Source organism: Sipha flava, unplaced genomic scaffold (genome assembly GCF_003268045.1).
Source record: "Sipha flava isolate LNK unplaced genomic scaffold, YSA_version1 125_pilon_pilon, whole genome shotgun sequence".
NCBI lineage: Eukaryota > Metazoa > Arthropoda > Insecta > Hemiptera > Aphididae > Sipha > Sipha flava.
In genome coordinates this window covers 605,771-626,756 of record NW_020271751.1, presented here as the reverse complement: position 1 = coordinate 626,756, position 20,986 = coordinate 605,771, and the positions used below count along the sequence as shown (strand labels likewise).

At 29.4% G+C, this 20,986-nt stretch overlaps 1 protein-coding gene and 1 long non-coding RNA gene across 2 annotated transcripts in view; one reads left to right on the top strand and one right to left on the bottom strand.

Moving 5' to 3' along the window:
- Positions 1-18,941, bottom strand: part of LOC112694223 (cytochrome P450 4C1-like) — a 31,214-nt gene extending 12,273 nt beyond the window's left edge. Inside the window, exon 1 of the mRNA XM_025569633.1 lies at positions 18,544-18,941. Coding sequence (XP_025425418.1) covers positions 18,544-18,727 — 184 coding nt within the window. The 5' untranslated portion in view covers positions 18,728-18,941. The remainder of the gene's footprint in view (positions 1-18,543) is intronic.
- LOC112694224 lies at positions 2,270-17,131 on the top strand. The gene is made up of 3 exons (XR_003149548.1): positions 2,270-2,357; positions 2,648-2,757; positions 15,909-17,131. It is a non-coding gene; the product is annotated as an uncharacterized LOC112694224 (long non-coding RNA).
- Positions 18,942-20,986: the final 2,045 nt, after the last annotated feature.

Genomic DNA, 20,986 nt, shown 5'->3' with positions numbered 1-20,986 from the left:
GTGGCCACGGCTTCGGACGCCAAGCGGGCACTGTCGAAGCAGAAGGTGTTCGGGTGCAAGACGTTCGTGGACTGGGCGGACCCGGAACCGCAGGTGGACGCGAACACGATGGCCACGGTCCGCACACTGTTCGTCAGGCAATACGGTAGCGTGCTGGACGAACGCATGCTGACCAAGAAGTTTGGCCGGTACGGGGTCGTGGAGCGCGTGAAGAAATTGAAGAACTACGCGTTCGTGCACTTTGAGCGGCGAAGGGATGCGCAGTTGGCCATGGATGCGCTGGATTGTTCCAGGGACGTGGTTTCGGGCGTGTGCCTCGACGTCTCGTGGGCCAAGCCGCCGGTGGACAAACAAACGCGACAGCGGATGTTGCGTAACCGGGAACGCCGGGTACGGAAATCTGCGGTCGCGGCCATGGGTCAACCGGCTTGCTACGCCCCGCGGCCACCGTGCCGCGCTCCCGGAGACAAAGGACGCATTGGCCCCCCTCCCGCCCTCGCCGCCGTGAAAGACACCAATTACGACCATCGCGGTTACGCCTTCGGACCGCTGCAATCGTGCAACCGATGCACACCCTCCTCCACAGTGTGCATTCCTGTGGCCAGGGCCACGTCCGACAAACGCAACAGTGACAGTGCACGCCGGTTCCGCTTCAACTTCGCGCGCACAGACCAGTGCAGAGCGGTTCGTCATGACGATGGTGATTGGAAGAAGGGTTGCATGAAACGTTGGACCAGAAACTGTTGAACTTGTCCATGAGAATGTTCATGAGCTACCCCAAAAACCATTGACGTCACCATAGTGTTCTCTAGCCGTTTACGATGTTTAAAAGATTCAATCTTTGTTTTATGTTAAAAAAATCCGCATTTTACGAAAAATAAAAATAAAAATGAAAAAAAAGTTGTTTCAAATAATTTAATCAACATGATGCTAGTGTTCAAACAATTGAAACACGAAGTATTGCGTTTTCAAACGTATTTTTAAGAGGCCACTGATCGATATCATGGCACCCGAATACAAAAAGCGCATCGGATCACAACGTGCGTAAACGATGTTTACGTGAAATCTGATTAGACATAATATTTCATTAAAGCGCGAGTCACGACTAGGATTACAATTCTAAGAGAAACCTTACTCCTACTCGAAACCGTTAACTTAAAACAACCAATGTAGGGCTTCGCACTTCAGTGGCGTATATAGGGAGGGCCTAGTGAGCTACAACCCCCTCGCCCTGAATTTATGTTTCAAAAAACTTAAAAATGATTTTAAATGTTTGTTATATTTATTAATGATGCTTTATGCTTATTTAAAATTTGCGTCCGACGGCAAATATAACCATGTTCCGCGTGGTCTGTAAAATTATTTTTGTTTTCTTGATATTCTTTTTTTTTATTTTGACTACCCAGAGATTAAATGACAAAAACCATTTAGTAATATCAAATATGTAATAAGTTATAGCATTGATTATAAATGGTATTTATAATTAATGGTAATAGCCTTAGATAATATTCAAATTTAAAAGGTCTTATGGCAGAATATATGAAACATGTAATATATGTTTCATATATTCTGTGGTTTTATTGTATGATTAGATGCTATTTTTAAATTAGTTTGAATTAAATAAATTAAAATAAATAAATTAAATAATAAAATAAATTAAATTAGTTTGAAATAAATTGATTATAATACACAATAATACATGGAAAAATAATCAATACCAATATTTATGTTGATAATCAAGTGATGTGCCCAATAAAAAAAATTCCAAAATATGCTGTAGATACTTTGAAAATTTGTCAGTCTGATTTATTTCCTATATATTATTAAAAATGTTATCTATCTTAACAATAACTACTGCATCAGTTGAGAGGAGCTTTTCAATTCTTAGGAGATTAAAAACCTACGTACGAAATCAATGCGGAAACATCCGATTAACTAGATTAGCCTTAATGACCATCCATCATAATATAGTACTTAACATTGATGATATTCTAAATAATTTTCGAACAAGATATTTAGTTTACTTTTTGATTTCGAAAAAATTACTTATCGTTGACGAGACAAAGTGGCGATTATAAATGTTGTTATCGACAAAAAATATTTAAAGATATTAAGGGGAAAATAATATTTCCCTGTATCGTATTTCTATTTGGCTATTTATATTTTATAATATCGCAATACGGCCACACCCCATATCCCAGTATCTCACGTACTCACACACTACAACACTATTCGTTATTGATCGTTAAAATTAATTTTTTAAGTTAGTCAATACTCACTACTCACTAGAAATTAATGTATTTTTTTAGTAATGTTTTAAGAATTAAGAATCTGACAACAACAAAGCTTAAAAAAATGTATTTAAAAGAATTTGATATTATTTGTATTTGTATTTAAATACATATTTATTAACAAAAGTATTTAAATAAATATTTTATTACTTTTTAATTGAAGTATTTAAATACCTATTCAAAATACTTTCAAAAATTATTTTTAATAACATTGCTTATTTTTATTATAATTATGATTATCGCTATTATTTTAATACGATCGGTTGTTTTTGTTGAGTAAATAAATAATAAAAATAATTTATAGTACATTATTAATTGATAATTGGATTTTATCGTTTTTGGGGTGTGTTTTGCAGGCGGACTTGGTGCAAATGATCGTTGTACCGGACCCAACGGCCGTTTCAGACCAGTGCACCGTGTTTCGGATAGCCGTGCTGGACACGGAGATTGTCAAAACCAAAATAAGGTCAGTACATTATTTTAATATATTTGTACAATAAATAGCGTGTGTACTCGAAAAAAATTAGCAGGTATTTAAATATTCATTAGATCCCGTAGAGGCGAAACCAGTGTGATTATAATCGCCATCATTATTTTAATATTGCCTACGGCCGAGGACTTATTTGTTTTTCGATGGCACAATAAGTATTATGAATGGTGACGACCAAGTGGAGTCCGGTTTAAAACGCGTTTTCATTCCCCGGGGTTATCGAATAGTCGCTATTTCGTCTAAGCGCAGTTGAAAATTGAAATATTATATACTTTTCATGCGGTGTATGGTTGTAACGAACATATTTAAATGTATCGTACGGGCGTATTTATTACGCACGCCAATTAAGCAAAAGAAATATTTCCAGGGGGAAAAAAACATTTGAGATCATTATGACTACGGATTTCGCAATGTTTTATTGACTACGATGATTATGTCCCTCAATCATTACTTATTGAGGAGATAAAAATAAAATGCTTGGAAAGTTATCCGCAACGACTTGAACTTGAATTTGAACTCAAACTCCCATGTTAATAAAATAAACAAGTCAAATTTTCAACAGACTTCTAGGAGTTTTCGAGAGATACGTAAAAAAAAAATCTAATGACCAACTCGTTGTTTTCGTAGCAAAATAATGATTCGCATACAATTGTTTTAATTTTTGTCTACTGGCTCTCGTCTTCAGAAAGTCTTTGAACATATGTATATATATATAGTCACCATTTACTAATGAATAATGAGTAAAATTCGAGAACATTGGGAATTCACACTTTAGTCAAGCCAATAACAACAGACGATAATGTGCGAACAACAAACGGTAGAAATTTCATTTAAATTCATTTCAATTCAAATTTGATATTATAATGAATTATAATTATATGTTTCCTCGGATATACATACATACATATATATATACTCGTATATATATATTAATACATCTAATTAGTTACGTTATATATTAATAAAATCGTAAGTGCCATTTTTTTCTAAAAATAACCCATATTAAAAATGTATTTTATTAGAAATATATGAAATCTTACAAAGTTAAATTTTTTTCTTCTTTTAAATGGTTACTTTAGTTTTTCGAAGCAAATTTGTTTCTGTCTGAAAAAAATAAATGTAATCGTTATAAAATAATGATTTTCTTTTTGTTTTTGAATTAATAATAAAGTAAAAAATATTAAATTTGAAGATAAATTTTATTATAAATCATAATTTGACATTGTATTCGGCTGTACCAGAGAGCTTTCTCTGTAGTTATTTTAGTTTAATTTATTTATATATACTTGTATATACCTAACCTGTGTATATAAATTAAAATGTTTAAGTTCTTATATTTTAAGTTGATATTAATAATAAGAGAAGTAACTGATAATCTCTTTGCTCTTCACTTTTAAAATTTACACGCAGAGATTGTAAATCGTACCCATCCGTTAGTACTAAATGAAAACTAATTAATAAAATCAAGCTGATTCGAAAATTTTCATTTATATTTGTAATCTTATAATTTTTACGCCGTCTAGACGCAGAAAAACGTGTAAAATAATTACTCGAATACTTTTAAACACTTGTTATTTTAAAGCTAAATGTAAACTTTTAATCTTCAAAGTGTAAACCGTGATTCAGTGTCGTACCTAAAAACACTATTTTCGAGATGTCAAGCTGTTGTATTTGATTTCATAGTCACGAGGGTTTTCGCTACACTATTGTAAGGAAAACGTATATGAAAAACGTAACCTTTCCACACCGTTAAAATTATTTAAGTACTAAACACTAAACGAAATAATATATTATATTAATATAAATTAATTGTAATTTATTGGTAGATGATATCGAACAATCAAAAATAATTATATTCCTGGATGGACATTAAGTAGGCACAACAACGTATGTGTAATGTAGTGATATACAAATTAATATGTATACGAATAAAAGTATAATAATGATATGTGATTTTGCCACGAATAAAAATCACGATTTCAACGGTTATGTAGTTTTTATAAATTTAAAACGTTTGGTTTAACTGTTGCTGGTGCTAATCTATAAAAACTGTGGTTTTTAACGCCCCCAAACGCTGTTCTAGTCACACCACCGGGTCATCCTACCGAAAGAGTTTTCAATTACGAACTCGATACTTTGTTATATTTAAAGCTGCGATTTTTTACGTACTCTAGAATATTTGTATTTGTATTCAATTTATCAATAAAATAATATAATAACTGTTGTATTTTACATTAAAGTTATTCGTAACAATTACAAATTAATATTGCATTTTTCTTAACGATTTGACAATGTTTTTGATTACGTTATATTTGTACGATGCATAAATGTACTGATATTAATACAAAACGAAAATTGTCCAGACAAATTGTAGTTTTTTCATCATAATATACGAGGTTGTGGATATTTTTTCCATGCATATGTGCATTTATACTAGAAACATACGCATTGGTTACGCGCAAATTCACGTATTTTAAATTGACATCGCTCAAGTGTTATTTTAAGTTAAGGTAAACATGCAACTAGTGTAATAAATCAGAAAAATAGTCATATACAGAGTGCGGAAAATCGCACAGTGCAAATTTTAAAGCTTGGTACTTATCAGTGTGGTGGGATTATAAACCTTGGAGGGGTCTAATTTTTTCGGATTGTCCTTGCCGTTTTCAATCGTGACCATAGTTTGGTCCGATAAATATCGGGGCTTTGCCTTCTTTACGTTTTTTGAAAATGGCCTACTGGTTTTACTGTACGTTCACTGGATTTAAGCATATGTGGCTTATTTTTGCGAAACTACTAGAAGGAAAAGATTTTTTTAAAACAACCTCACACCGTAGAAAAGCTCCAATGCCTAATTTAGGAAGAAATCGTTGCAATCAAAATTTGTCAAAATATGGCCGAAAACTTTAAAAATTGCCTTCATTAATACATTATAATTTTGATATTATTTTCAAGACGTAATGCATATAGCGGTATAATGTATTGAATAAAATAATAAAAATCTCATTACTTTAAATTTCATGGTTTTTTTTTTTGTTTTTTAATAGATATTCAAAACTTTTCTGTCTATTTTGTCGCACCCTGTACAATATAGATATATATTAATATATAAATGTATTATCGGTAAATATATCTGCAAACCATTCTGATAACAAATAAAGGTTTTAAAGCCATTTATTACACTAGGGCGTAACTTCTAAATTGACATTTTCTAAAATTTAACTATTTATGTTCATCACCTGTAGTATACAATAAAATGTACGTACTTTGTCTAACACTCCTCATTATTCATTATTTTGCGTTCACTATATATATGATACATATTGAATAATTTGAAGGATTGAAAAAAAAAAAAAACTGATCGATTCTGGTAGTTATCAGCACGGTAAAAGTATAAATTAACATAGATCAATCCATTATAATACGAGTACTAATGGTATTAATATTATTATTAATCTACTCGTATAAATTACAGAAAACGATAAAAGTATAGTTTATAAATTATTTTTGTTTGGATTCATTACGGTCCGAGCATATATATTTATGGTAGTTGTGTACAAAGGTCACTGAAAAATTTCAACCGGAAGTACTCTTATTAACGAGAACAAATGTACAATCCCTCAGAGAAAATATCGACTGTCTTTTAGACGTGATGCGAGACTAAAAGTATCTAACTAAAAAGTTTTTCATTATTTTTAACTAGAAATGGACTCAAAAATAATCACCAAAAGAGAGCAGAAACTTAAATAATTCTATTTATTTCTTTTATCATCCACCATCGACGTAACAAAGTTTTGATGAAAATTCGTCATCAACTCTGTGATACATTCAATTTAATTTGTGCTGCATACCATTTTCTGGACGACTTGTTCCTTTTTTTTTCAATCCGCTTTCAGTGGGTCCACCTATCAATTCACGGGAATCGTTAAAAAATATAAAACAATCGCCGTCTTCGAACCGTATAAACTTCAATAATAAATTAATCGACCATTGATTGGATCGACATGCAAAACTGTTGAACTATGGTCGGATAATGAGTTCTTACACTATACAGAAATTTCAGTTGCAAAACGTTGTCAATCGAAAGTTTAACTGCTAACAGGGTGGAATATTTTTCAGAATACCGTTATCAGAAAACAATGAGTGGTACGGATGCAGAGAAAAAAAGACGTTTAAATTTATGATCCCTATGCACTTCTGATAGCTACACACCTATTAAAATTCGTAAACCCGATGTGGAATACACATGGCGTTTAATTCTAACGATGTTGGTTTTCGAAGGCTCTCAATGATTTATACGTTTTATTTCGTAATACGCGTTGTATGAAACAGCCCTAGTATCTCGTAATCGAAGTCGAGCATTTCAAGTTGTGTTATAGAAAAATTATTTAATAATATCCCTAATGGTAGAATAGGGTATTTTAAAAAGAACGCAGAATTTAAATCTGTTATAAATTAAATTTGTTTCTTTAAAAATTATTTTGTTTAATATTATATTATTTAATTATTTGTTTCTTAAACAAATATATCATTCTCTTCAGGATAAGTTAAGGTTTAACAGCGAAAAACAATATCGGACATATGACATCTTTCTACTAGCTCTACAGGCGATTATTCGTTCTATAAAATTTACCATCACTGGATAACACATTGCCCCATCAAGTTTGTTGAGGACAGGATGAATTTCTTGTTAAAGTTCCAAGTCATTTTGAACTTTGTTCTGAAAAAAACTCGTGACTTAAGTGTATCCCTAAGAAAAAATCACACAGCGTCAAGTCACAAGATCGAGGTGGGTAGCTTTGTCCATGCAACGAGATTAGTCTCTCAGGGAACTTCTCACGCAGCAAACGGATTGTTTCTCTCGAAGTGTAACAAGTTGAAATCAAACATTTCTGATTTTCATTTGGTTCAAATAAGGCCAAAGAAAATTGCTGGGCTCGGTAGGTGTTCTTGTATGGTTACAAAAGACGGTGCAACTTGTTTCACTTCAAGAGAAATAATCCCTATATTGCGTGAAAAGTTCCTGGACAGACTAATCTTGTTGCGTGTCCAAAGCTACTCACTTCGATCTTGCGACTTGACGCTGTGTGATTTTTTTCTTAAGGATACACTTAAGTCACGAGTTTACCAGAACAAAGTTCGAAATGACTTGGAACTCAAACAAGAAATTCATCCTGTCCTCAACGAACTTGATGAGACAAAGTGTTATCCAGTGATGGTAAATTATATGGAAAGAATAATCACCTGAAGGACTAGTAGGGAGGGTCATATGCCCGATATTGTTTTTCAGTGTTAAACTTTAACTTCTCCTGAAGATTATGATGTATTTGTTATGTTTTTTTAAAAGAAATAAATTTAATTTATAACATATTTAAATCCTGCGTTCTTATTGAGACATCTAATATCTATTGAAAATAACATAACAACTCCGAACAAATTATAAAATGTTTACCGCAAAATATAAAAAAATAATCGTACATTGTGCTGCATTGATTATACCCATTCAAAAGTTATAGAAAATTAATTTTAATGCAAACAAAAAATATTTACCGCGTTAAATAATATAAAGTCGCACGAGCAATTGTACTGTATTAACTGCGTAGATCGAAAAATAATTAAATTTAAATGTTTATTTTTTTAACTTTTGATACGCGTTTTCCTTGTCGTCTTTCGAAAAGCGTAGTAACCGGGTTTTACTGTACATGTAATTTAAATTCAGTGACGTGGAGATGGAATATTCTAAAGACAACATTCGGAAAGGGGCTTGTGTAATGTAATGTAAACTCTTAAAGCCGAATGATTAGTGACTGTGTTGCTCGTGTAGTGCAGTGTGAAGGTCCTCGGTAGAGCGAAAATGGGTATTAGAAAATTAGTTGAAACGATCGACCCTGACAATTTCTTCGTTAGTCGCGTTACCGAATTTATTTATCTAACGATAAAATGCTTATCCGGTATAGGTTATTATTATCTGTACACAATGTATTACACGTTTTACGTATATTTTATTATTATTTATACACATATATATATTTTAACTATGATGAATTAATAATGTTACATAAATACATTACACTTGTATAACGTCATTAGCCCATTGAAAAAAAATGTATTACATCATCGTTTCATTCGCATAAAATTTGTATTGGACGGTTAAAATTTCTCATATGTTGTTTGAACGTTACCTATATATAGGATATATCCTATACAAGCGTGTTATAGGCAAACAATAATTTTTAGATGTTGCGTTTTGTTATTTTCGTAGAAGAAACGTGTTTAGTTGTGTATTTTTCAAAACTTTTATAACAAAAGTTTAATTTATTTATTAGGGACATTTTATTGTTTTTCTTTTTAATACTGTTAAAATTATAAAAAGTTTTATAATGTACATTTTAATCGTATATACACTTATGAGATTTTTTTTTTTATTTAATTTACCTTTGTCGTCAACATTACAACAAACTTTATGATTTTGTACATGCAATTGATTAAATTTTTATTAAAACAATAAATTAATAATATACAACATTTTACTTAAAATATGCTCAATGTATAAATTTCTTCTTATGAATATAATATCAATATTTCAAACAAGTACATTTTATATACAATTTTACGACGTAAAAAATCGTACTAACAAGAATAATTATAAATAATTAATAATTTCAACGTTATATAAATTTGAATTTCTATGGTTCCTAGTCCAAATTTCAGAGTGATATTTTTTCAATTTTATAATTAAGTCAATCTATTATTAAGTCAATCACTCTATTTTTCTTTCTAATAGTTCTTTCTAATAAATTTACAACAAAATGTCACCTTTGAGTCAATAATAATAAACTCTATTGAAAAAATGAAAAAATGGTATTTCTATAATTTATTCACAACTATTGATCAACGAATACAGGAGCATTTGAGTCAATTTTTGAGTATCAAACACACTAAAAAATTCATAAAATTGTTATATGTGATTACTTAAATAAGATTCAAATAATAAAAAGCAACTGTTATGTAATTCTTTTCAACTTTTTATAATTAACACAAATCGTTTAGAAAAATATTTGATTAACAACTCAATGATCCTTTTGAAGGTGTTCCGCCGATTAATCCGGTTGGTATACAATAATGGAATGCAAATTAAATACTTGATTATCATTACTGATTCCTACAGCATTTTAAGCCTTTAAAAAAAAATACAGTTGTATTCATTAAAAACATTTAAAATTGTTTCGTGAACACAAAATATAAAAATAAATACAGTATAACTCAGTTCATTATTTTTCTTTGTAAACCAACGTTTTTTATACACTTTTTCATTTATATACTTTTTATTTTAATCATACAATTTTTGAAGTTTATCAGACTTTCGAATCATTAACTGTTATTAATTGTAAGCTGGATCTCTGGGAGCCATGAGCATTTTACTGCTATTTAAACAAACAATGTTGTTTCAGAAAACCATTTTATATTTGATTTATTTTACATAACTTTCTAAATTTGAATTTTGATCCAATTTTCGTGTAAATTAATTAAAAAGCTAGTGTTTGACATTGGTTAAGTTCTCAAACTGTGCTCCGCGGAACCCTAGGGTTCCGCGAGAGTAGTCTTGTGGCTCCGTGGGCATATATTAATTATCAAAATTTAAATATTATTAAATGTCTTAATTATTGAGGAAAACACTGGTAACCTGAATTGCGCAACGAGTTATACGTTTTAGTGACACCAATTTTATTTACAACTAAGACTTCTGATAAAATTTGGTTATTATGACTTCATAACTTGGCTGATATTTTTACAAAATTAAATGAAGTAAATTTATCAATACAACGTATATGACCAAAGTTTTCACAGTAAATGCCAAAATCCGAACTTTAAAAAAAAATATAATTTTGAACTGTGTATTTTTCAAGGCTTTGCACCCGAATAATTTTTTTGGGTTTCGGATTTCGGGTCTTCAAACACCGCATACAACATTTAAACAAACGTTTGGTTGTTAATAACCGTTATTATTCGGGTTAATATTGTTTAATACAGGTGTTAAGTAGTCAAGGAAAAATATTATTTTTTATTGGTGGAGGGTGGTGGGGAGACTGAGCCCTCTCTCCATTAATGAAATATTTATATTTTTTGTTACCTGCCTATGTAATGAAATATCAATTTCTTATACAACTGTGCAACAGTATTTTAGACCAAACTATCATTATGTTGATTTCAAGCAATGGCGTAACTACGATTTATTTTCGAGGAAGAGGGGGTTATTTTATATGTTTATGAAGCTTATAAATTATAATATCTATTAAAATTAAAAATACTAACACTATGTCCTCCTCCAAGTTAGTGCGGGCATATCGCATTCGACAAAAAACAAACTATTTTGTATTTTGCGTTTGTGTTTGTGGCATAGGTGGAAATCGTTGGGGGAGAGCTTGAGGGGACTAAGCCCCCCAGAAATACAAAGTACAGGTCTTAGCCCCTAGCCCTAAAAATTGTTAAGTGACTAAAAATACAATAATTATTATAATTGTAAAATGCATTTTTAATAACTGAATTAAAAAAAAATATACTGTGATAAAAATCAAATCAAATTCGTAAGATTTTAAAAACTTCTTGTCATGACTTAGAACGATCGCAATTAATGTAATATTAATAATATATAATAATACCCGTATATGTTGTTTAATTTAATTAATTAATAATTTCTGTTTAGAATACCTACTCCAAAAATGTTTAAGATAAGGCACCTAATTGTTTTTTGTTTAAATTGTTGATTAAAAATGATATCAAATTGTCAAACTTCGTAAATTGCCTTGTTGAAATAAATAACTGCGCATAGTGGTATCTATAGGTGTAATAAGCAAATAATCCTCAGCCCCCCACAAATTTCACCAAATTTCCCCTTATGGTTTGTGGTGCGTGCACACACTAAAAACGCACTAGCTTAGACATAGACGTAATACAAAAATAATAATAATTTGTATTTATGAATATTACGATGAAATTATAACACCAACAAAAATTGATCATTCACGCCATAGATATGTGTACTACACGCTATACACTGAATAAATACGAATAACGTTGTTATAATACAATTGTTATAATTTACAGGAAGTATATAAATAAAAATATTTTAAATTCATATTATATAAATATGTGACTATAATCATAAAACTACTATTAGGATGATATTATTCGTAGCCATGTAGGAAATTAATTTCAAGAATAAATGTATATACAAGGTCAATAAAATATTATTATTCTTATGAGCGCATTACATTTTGTTATAAATTATTTACTTATTTTTACGTGTCTTGTAATATCGTACATATTACAGAATCGTATTTATCATTAAATTAATTAATTCTATAGTATATAGGCAAATTTTACCAAAAAAAAAAAAGAAAACAAAATTGTATATCAAATCGTTTAATTCGAATTAATATGTTATTTTTATTGTTTATGTGATAGTTGATTTTTCTGCCGACATTTTTATATTAAACCAAATTATAAGACGTAATGTATTAATTAATTTACTGATCGTTTTATTACTTATTTTAAAATAATATTTTAAAGTTAATTTAAAACCCATTTATCAGCAATTTATAATATAAGCTACCTATATTTACACATATCCTTGATATCTTTAAAAATGGACCATTAGTTAAAATAATTTAACGATGTTAAATTCGTGTAAGTTATAATAGTTGTTAAAATACATCTGTGGTAAATTAATAGTATTGTACCAAAAAAATAAATATTATAAGATAATATGATAAAATAGTCTGGTGATATACAATTATGAAACTCAGTTAATCACATTAATCGTGTACTAATATGAGACTCTAGTATTCAAAGTAGGTAACTTCATTGGGAGTCCTCCTAAATCGTGTCAATTTCCATGATAAAAAAAAAATATTTTATTCATTATAACTTGTTGTGCTTAATTGTATAGTTGTATAATCTATTGTTAAATAAAAAATATTATTGAAAATAAAAAGCTTATATAAGTATAACTAAATATGTGAACTGACGTTCCTTATAATTTTGTAACTCGGTGAAAATAGATAGGTATAATCTATTTATTTAATTAAATATCGAAGTGAAGTTTAAGAACCGAAGTATTAACTATAGTCAATAATGAAATTCCCAACCATTAAGTCAACTAAAAAGTTCTTAATATATTTGTTACTTAATAATTATTTATATTTGAAACCAAGTCAAACATTTTCGTAATGCTGAAAAAATGTATATCATTATTGACTATATCTAGATCAACTATCAAATATATAAAACCTTAAATCTGAGAAATCAAGGTTAAAAAGTATTGTGAATTATTGTTATAATTCGTCAACTATTTCTACCGATCAAATCTCAACATTTACATGAGTTATCAAATTTATTTATTAATTATATTAATCTATTATTACATCTGTGATAAAAATACTAACAGCCGAAGACATTAGAACAAAAGTATTTAGTTAATTTCATAATACTTCATAAACTTTGAAACTTTGGTGGTTATCAATACGTGAAACAAAAAAAAGTAAGAAAAAGTATGAAAATTGATAAATAACAAATGCAATTAGGATTGCAATTGAGAAAATTATTATACATTTTGAAGTTTGTACAGAATTTAATACAAAAGCAATAGCTACCTAAAGGAGAATTAGATATATATTACCTACATACATTTAAATGACAAAAATCAATCTACTTATAATAGGTATATGCAGTGCCGCATTTAGACATTTTGCGTCCCGGCTAACCCGGTGCAAAAAAAAAAATGGCGTCCCTCTAAGGGGCCTACCCACAGAAAATATAGGAGATAGATCCTCATGAACCTTTTAGATCAGTGATTCTTAACCTTTTTTTGTTCAGCGCCTCTTTATCGTCAGAACTTACTGCTAACGCTCCCCTCATTTAAAATTATATTTTCTTACTATAAATATAAATATTTATATTTATTTATTCATCAGTTTACTAAATTAAAGTAAAAACTCTTATTTTAAGAAAATAGTAATGATATTTTAATATATATTTTAATTCACTTAACAAAACAATTTTACTTTACTTTACAAAAAAATTTTACTTAACTTTGAAAAAAAAGTTATGAAATAAAAATTATGCCCCTCAATGATTGCTCTGAGTCTGATAAGTAGTTGCTAATGTGGGGATGTCTAGTTCGATATTAGTCAAAACTAAACGTAGATCAAACTTTGTTGTAAATGTTTAACCGATTTCTTTGTTTAGTCAAAAGCTAACAACAACGCTGAATTCTTTTTCAACTAGATACGTTGACGGGAAAGTTAAATGTTGGCGATGTATAACACAATGAACACAAATAATACCTGGAATGGCTTTTTTTAGGTGGGTTATGAACACAACATGACGACCGGTCGCATATAAGCATAGTGTACATTGTTAGAGAACCCAATGAATATACTGTTCTACGATTGGCTCTAATCCCAATGGAATTAGATAACCTTCGGTATCAATTATCTATTATCAGTTATCAAATTTGATTAATCACGGAAATTATATTTCCAAAAAAAAAAAATTTATTTATTAAAATATTTAATAAGTTATATCTAACAAAATATAAAATAATAAATGCTTTTATGTATTATAAGACCCTTAAGGTATATATAAAATATCTAATATATAAATTGGTATCTTTATTTGGTAGATAAATTTATATATTTTAAATTTAATATCAAATTTTTATTTGAGGATAAAACATTGTTTCAAAAAAAATATGTTAGTTATGATAACTAAAAATAAAAAGTAATAGAAAATAATTGTAAATCATATAATCTTATCAACAAATAATATTAATTAAAATTTTGTACAACTGTTCAGTCTGTAAAATCTAAAAAAAAAAAACTATAAAAGACTTTATTAGCATACAATTCGTTGGCCATTCGGAATACTGAAATGGTAGTTCCAATGATTAAAATTAAACTCCCCAAATTCAGAAGCCTAATTATTGATATCTTCCATGTATGATATGTTTGATCTGATGTTAACAGTATTTCCAATTTCTCCAACAATGTCATTTATATATTTTTTTGGAAATATAATTTTGTCAAATTTCAAATCCCAAATAAAAGTTAAAAGTTTAAAAGCATTAAAACGTCTTTAAAATATTCAAAATTCAGAAATTTGATAACAGATAATTTTCGTGATTTATGAATTTCAGATAATTGATAGCGAAGTCGTTATCTCATTGGGATTATAGCCAATCATAGAACAGTATTTTCATTTAGTTCTCTAACAATGTACACTATGCTTATAAGCCGACCAGTCATTGAAGGAACGCCATCCATGCAATAATATTAGTCAAGGAGACATTTTTTCTGGTAAAATATTCCTCCACCGTTTGAAAAATCGACTACCCTTTGGTATCAATGATCAAACTTGTATCAAACAATACTTCCTCGTCGATTTATTATTATTTTTAATCTTAGAGTTTGAAAAAGCTCACCACCCCCTCAGCGACCCCTTCAAAATTATCGCCCCCGGAGAAACCGAAATGCCCCTAAGGGGGTGGCATCGCCCCCGTTAAGAACCACTGTTTTGGATATTCTAAAATCAATGCTATTTTTTTGTAGTAGACACGCTACTGCACGCCACACGCGATAACATAATACGCCGTGTTATTATAAATAACTTATGTTTATTGATATTATTACAACAAATTTGGGAACTAATATTCATAGACATAATATATTATATTATATTATAGCAATATAGCTATCAGCGATCCAGAATATTATTAATAATATAATTATATTATGTCTATGCTAATATTAGGTACATTAATAATATTCTGGATCGCTGATAGCTATATTGCTAAAAATAAATTAGTTCATAGTTGTTTAAATTCCAAACAGCATAATATATTAACATTAATTTATGATACTATTATTAAAAATAAAAAATAAATAATAATTTCAAAATAATTTTAAAAGTTCAATAATTCACAAATAAGCAAATTTCCGACCACAACATTTTGGCACCCCCAAAAAACTAGCACCCGGGGCAGTTGCAGCTAGTGCCCCCCCCCCTAAATGTGGTCCTGGGTATATGTTAAATAAAATCCCGTTAATACAATTATTATTTATTCATTACAGATACCTAACACAAGTATTTGTTCATTCATATCGTCGAGAAGAATGTTTTCATCAATAGTAGGCTAAGCCGGCATCACACGATGACAGTTTTTTCATGAAGCAATTTTGAACTCGATGACATTTATGTCATGAACATTTACACTAGTGATATAAATGTTGCGACAGTTGCTGTCATGAAACAAAAATATTTAGGTATTATACAAAAATGTACGAAACTGTCTTGACAGAAATATCTCGAGTGTTCACACGATGTGTGCAAAATATTTCTGAATACGAACAACAGTCACATAACAACTTGTTTTTATAGTGCGCAGTAGTTACTTTACAGTACTCATATTTTGTATTTTATAATTATTATTATAAACCATGGTATCGAAGCGTGAACGAATTGCGGCTGCTATTATTATTATAGAAAGTTTGAACAAAAAACAAAAAAAGGCTAGAAGTGTGTGGGAACGCAGATGGCTTGAAAGAAGAAAATGCTATGGTGCATATGATACATTATCCCGAGAGCTGAGAATGGAAGATCCTTCACAGCTGAGAAATTTTATAAGGATGTTTGTCGAAGATTTTGAGGAACTAAGTTCGTGGATTGCACCAATTGTCCAAAAAACGGATACCAATATGCATGAGGCGATAATATAATGTAATACAGTTTAATGTTAGTAGTGAGTGATATTGAATGTTCTTAAATTTACTTTTATATATTTTTGGCTCATTCACCCGGCTTGACCCGAATTATATAATAATTTTTTATTAAAATATTAGAAAATTCAATATATATAAATTTACCACTTGAAGCTAGAAAAAATATTCAGCACAATCAGTAAACAGATAGTAGTTTTATGAATTACAATACTTTTTTGTACGTATAATAAAAACTACAATACTTCTTTTTATACTAAATTCACTGTTAGTTCTTGATTAGGTGCATGAATATATAAATTGTTTTCCGAGGTAACTGGTCACTCGATAACATGCGATATTAAATTGGCCATGAATAAAATAAGCATCTAAACTGTCCGGCATTTTCCATTACCGCACAAACATGACACCAAACCGCTTAAAATGCATAACACAGTACCGTTCATAAGTACGATACCGTATAGATATGTAGAAGCATAGAAACTAATTTCGCATTCAAATATTGTACGATATTAATTCGAAGTACAAATTAAAATCGTTAATTAATTATTTCACAGCATTTTTTATTATTATTTTTTTTTTTTTTTGCACACATTGTCAAATAATATTATATTATTATCAATTTGTTCCAAAATAACGAAAATTATTGTTGTCCAAATTAGGTAGTTGAATAATTCCCAAGATTATTTATATACAATATAAACATTGAAATTTAACGTAAAATGTTACGTGCAATGGTTCAGAGATATAGTTCATTCAATAATTTCAAAAACACTCGGTTCGCAATTTTAGTTGGCCCTACTAAGTATGATAACAGGTTTAACTATTTATTTTAGTTGAAATAGCTGTTATTTTCTAGTTTTGAAATTCAACTATAATACATATTGCTACTTCAACTATAATTGTTCAACTAAATCATATTAGTAACTTGAGCTAATTTTATAGCTGTCCCCCAGGCAACTATTTTTTTTAGTTGAAATAAATATAATTTCGGTTGACTTAACTAAATATTTTTTTCCATGTGGTTTGATGCAAAAAATTTAGAATAAAAAACTATTAGCATTTATTTTATTATAATTAATTATTTAAATGATTCAAATAATTTGAAGTAAACGTAAAACACGATATACTCTACATTCAATACAATCCTGATAACGATTTGATGAGTAGTTTTGAAGATTACCCTTGGCCAATAAAATACCACTTTTCATTTTTACCCTTATACAAATAAAAGTTAATATAATTATAATAATTAATAATAGTTAATTTTAATTTTAAACTAATTTCATCATAATTGTTTTTATTTAATTTATATTATTATAGATAAATTAAGAAATATAACGATTTTTTTAAAATTACTTTTAGATTCTGCTATTCAACGTATATTAAGTATCTATGTATTAAAATAATTAAATAATAGTTTAAAATATGGTATGTTTATATTATTTTACTATTAAAATTTATATATTGATTTAACCAACTTAATTACGAAAGTTTAAGGCATATGCTTATACTAGTAATATAGTAGTAAAAATTATTTTTAGACTTAAATACTGATACTCATCACTTAAAATCGTTTTTAGATTTTTCGAGACCAATGATACATTTATTTCAAATGTATAAGAACTATATATTTCATCTATATGACTATATTAGTCATCCGTCCCTTCATAACTCATCCAATTCCTGTATCTCATCCTTCGGTTAATAATATTTTTGTGCATTTGTTAGGTAGTATTGGCAGCTCATTATTTTACCAAAATACAAACACCTTTTTATAACATCGAACTATGGTAATTTTTCAACGTTACTCGGTAAATAATAACATGCTTCGATGTTCATCTAACAAAATATAATATCCGAACTAGTGAATGTTAATACACTTTTAATCAAAACCAACCAAACGTACACATTCTAACTGCAGTATTACTCAAAAAAAAAAAAAAAAAAAACGTTGGCGATCCGTTCTAGTACAATCCGTATTACTGACCTTTGGGCTTGAGCGTAGCGAGTCGAATGGACAATTTGAAGTCGGCCAGGTAACCACGGGGTATGGATGGCAGTTTGGCGCACATGCGATAATGCACCGCGGATCTGCGGACGCGGAAACACACGGAAAACAACAACGCTATGAGAACAACCAACACCGAGCCCAGCAACAATACCGCAAACATGGTGTCAGTGAATACAATATATTACAGGCTAAAACGACCGATTTGGTCGCACTCGAGCCGGCACTATGTTTTATCGACTGTACGCGTCCAAGTGGACCGACGGCGTAGCAGTAAAATTATTCACCTGAAACGGTTGTCCGCAGCAAATTACGACGGTCCCAATGTTGTGTCTACATTTTAAAGGAAGTGCCACGGTGGTGCTGTGGCGGGGATTGGCAATAATCAATCAGGAACAAAACATGGGTCGATCGCTGTGATCCGCGTTACATGGCCTATCGCCGCGCACCAGACGTGCTTGAACGCCATGTCCACAGGAATAGGTAATACTGGTAATACCTGTAGATTTGGATAATTTTTACATCAATATTCTCGTCGTGGAACGGAGTGATTCGCGTTTTTTATTCCGTCGAGTCGGTTCGATCACACCTACACTGATTGCTGAATCGTAGAATAATCTGAGTTAGATATCAATTTGTTTTAAGACGCAACGGATTGTTTATTTGACAAAATGTATATTAGACAGATTTTTGAAATTTTATAGTTATTTAGAGTATATTTACTCATTTTTATGTTATATGTGATATAAATGCATTCTAAAGGTTAACTTTTTTTGTTTTACTTTTTTATAATACTAAACTTGTTTTTATTGTAGGAAAAGACGAAAAAATTGAATTCAATTAGAGTAATATTATAGTTTTAGGCTTAAAAATTATCTACATTTAAAATTGAATAAATCAAATTAGAAAAAATAAACTTTAATTATTTCTATAAAAAAATTCACTTGCATATTTTTGCGCATATTTCATTTATATTAAATGCATATATGCATGCATATTTATTACGATTTGTTTGCAATAAGTCCCGAACCCTAATTATAAGCAATGGATTTTCTATAAATTTGCTAATATTTAAATGTATACCGATAAAAGGATCTGCGTTCGGGGAAAAAAATTGCACTGAACCCGACAAAACGTTGCGTCGGTTCTGCTCCTAGGTTATACAAGTGAAATTGTAGGTATCATTTTTATAATCAAAAATTATTTGTTTTTCTTTGTGAACTTTAGGGGAATGAAAATATGAAATATCCAGCAATGATGATATAAAAATTACTCATTTTCTAGATAAATAAGCTATTTATTTATAAAAAAATGTATAAAATAGGTACTATATTCATTAATGACGATTGATATTTTATAATAATTAATAATATATCAATATATCATAATTACAGTTCGGAAGTCATAGGAATTGCATATTGTTCTGTATGTTCTCGATTTATAGCAAACCAAGCTAAAAATCTGAGCTATATAATGTTGAGTTTAAAAATTGAAAATTAAAAATGCATATTTTGCGTACTTCGTTAATTTTAAAGAAAAAGTGCATATTTCGTTGATTTTCATTGATTTTCGCATATTTAATGTTTTTTAAAAAAATTAATTTTTTTCATTCTTAACCGATTTATTTTAAATAATGTTACATAACACAACGCTAATAACGAGAAAAACGTACATCATAGAAAACTCAATATTATTTTTCGTGGTTATTGATTGTTATTTTTTAATACTAACGAAAATATTGATGGTTCAATGCAATAACTTAACAAGTACTATACAACATATATTTATTTCGTATTTCACAAATAACGAAAATATATTTGTTTAACTATTTTTTCAGTTCAATAAAATCTCAAACGCCAACTAAATATGCGCCATGTTTTAGTTTTCAATAATACAATTTTTTTAACTATAGTTTTTTAAAATTTATTAATTAACTTAAATTAAATAAATATTTTTTTTTGTATATTTCACATTTTTTCATGTATATTTTATCATTTTTTCGTGCATATTTTGCCTTTTTTGGATCCTTTAACTTACGAACCCTAATCATAATACTTGGCTTTGTAAAATAGTTAGCTTAGTCCCAAGGGGAGGGGGGCTAATCAGGGGCGAATCCAGAGTCGGAGAACTGTGGGTTAAGCCATTTCAAGAGGCCATTTACTAGGAATGAAACTGAATTAGAAATGAATACCTTGTAAAAAAAAAAACAATATGCTCATAAAAGTGTAAAAGTATATTTATATTACATTTTAGAATTAGTGATACCACCGATAATGACTTATTTACGATTAATAAATATAATCTAATTTTATCAGCGCAACAAATGTACTGAATAAAATATGATTTTCTTAACTTTCTACTAAAACAATATAATTTAAAATATAAATTATGAATTGAAAATTTTGAATATACATGGCATTCA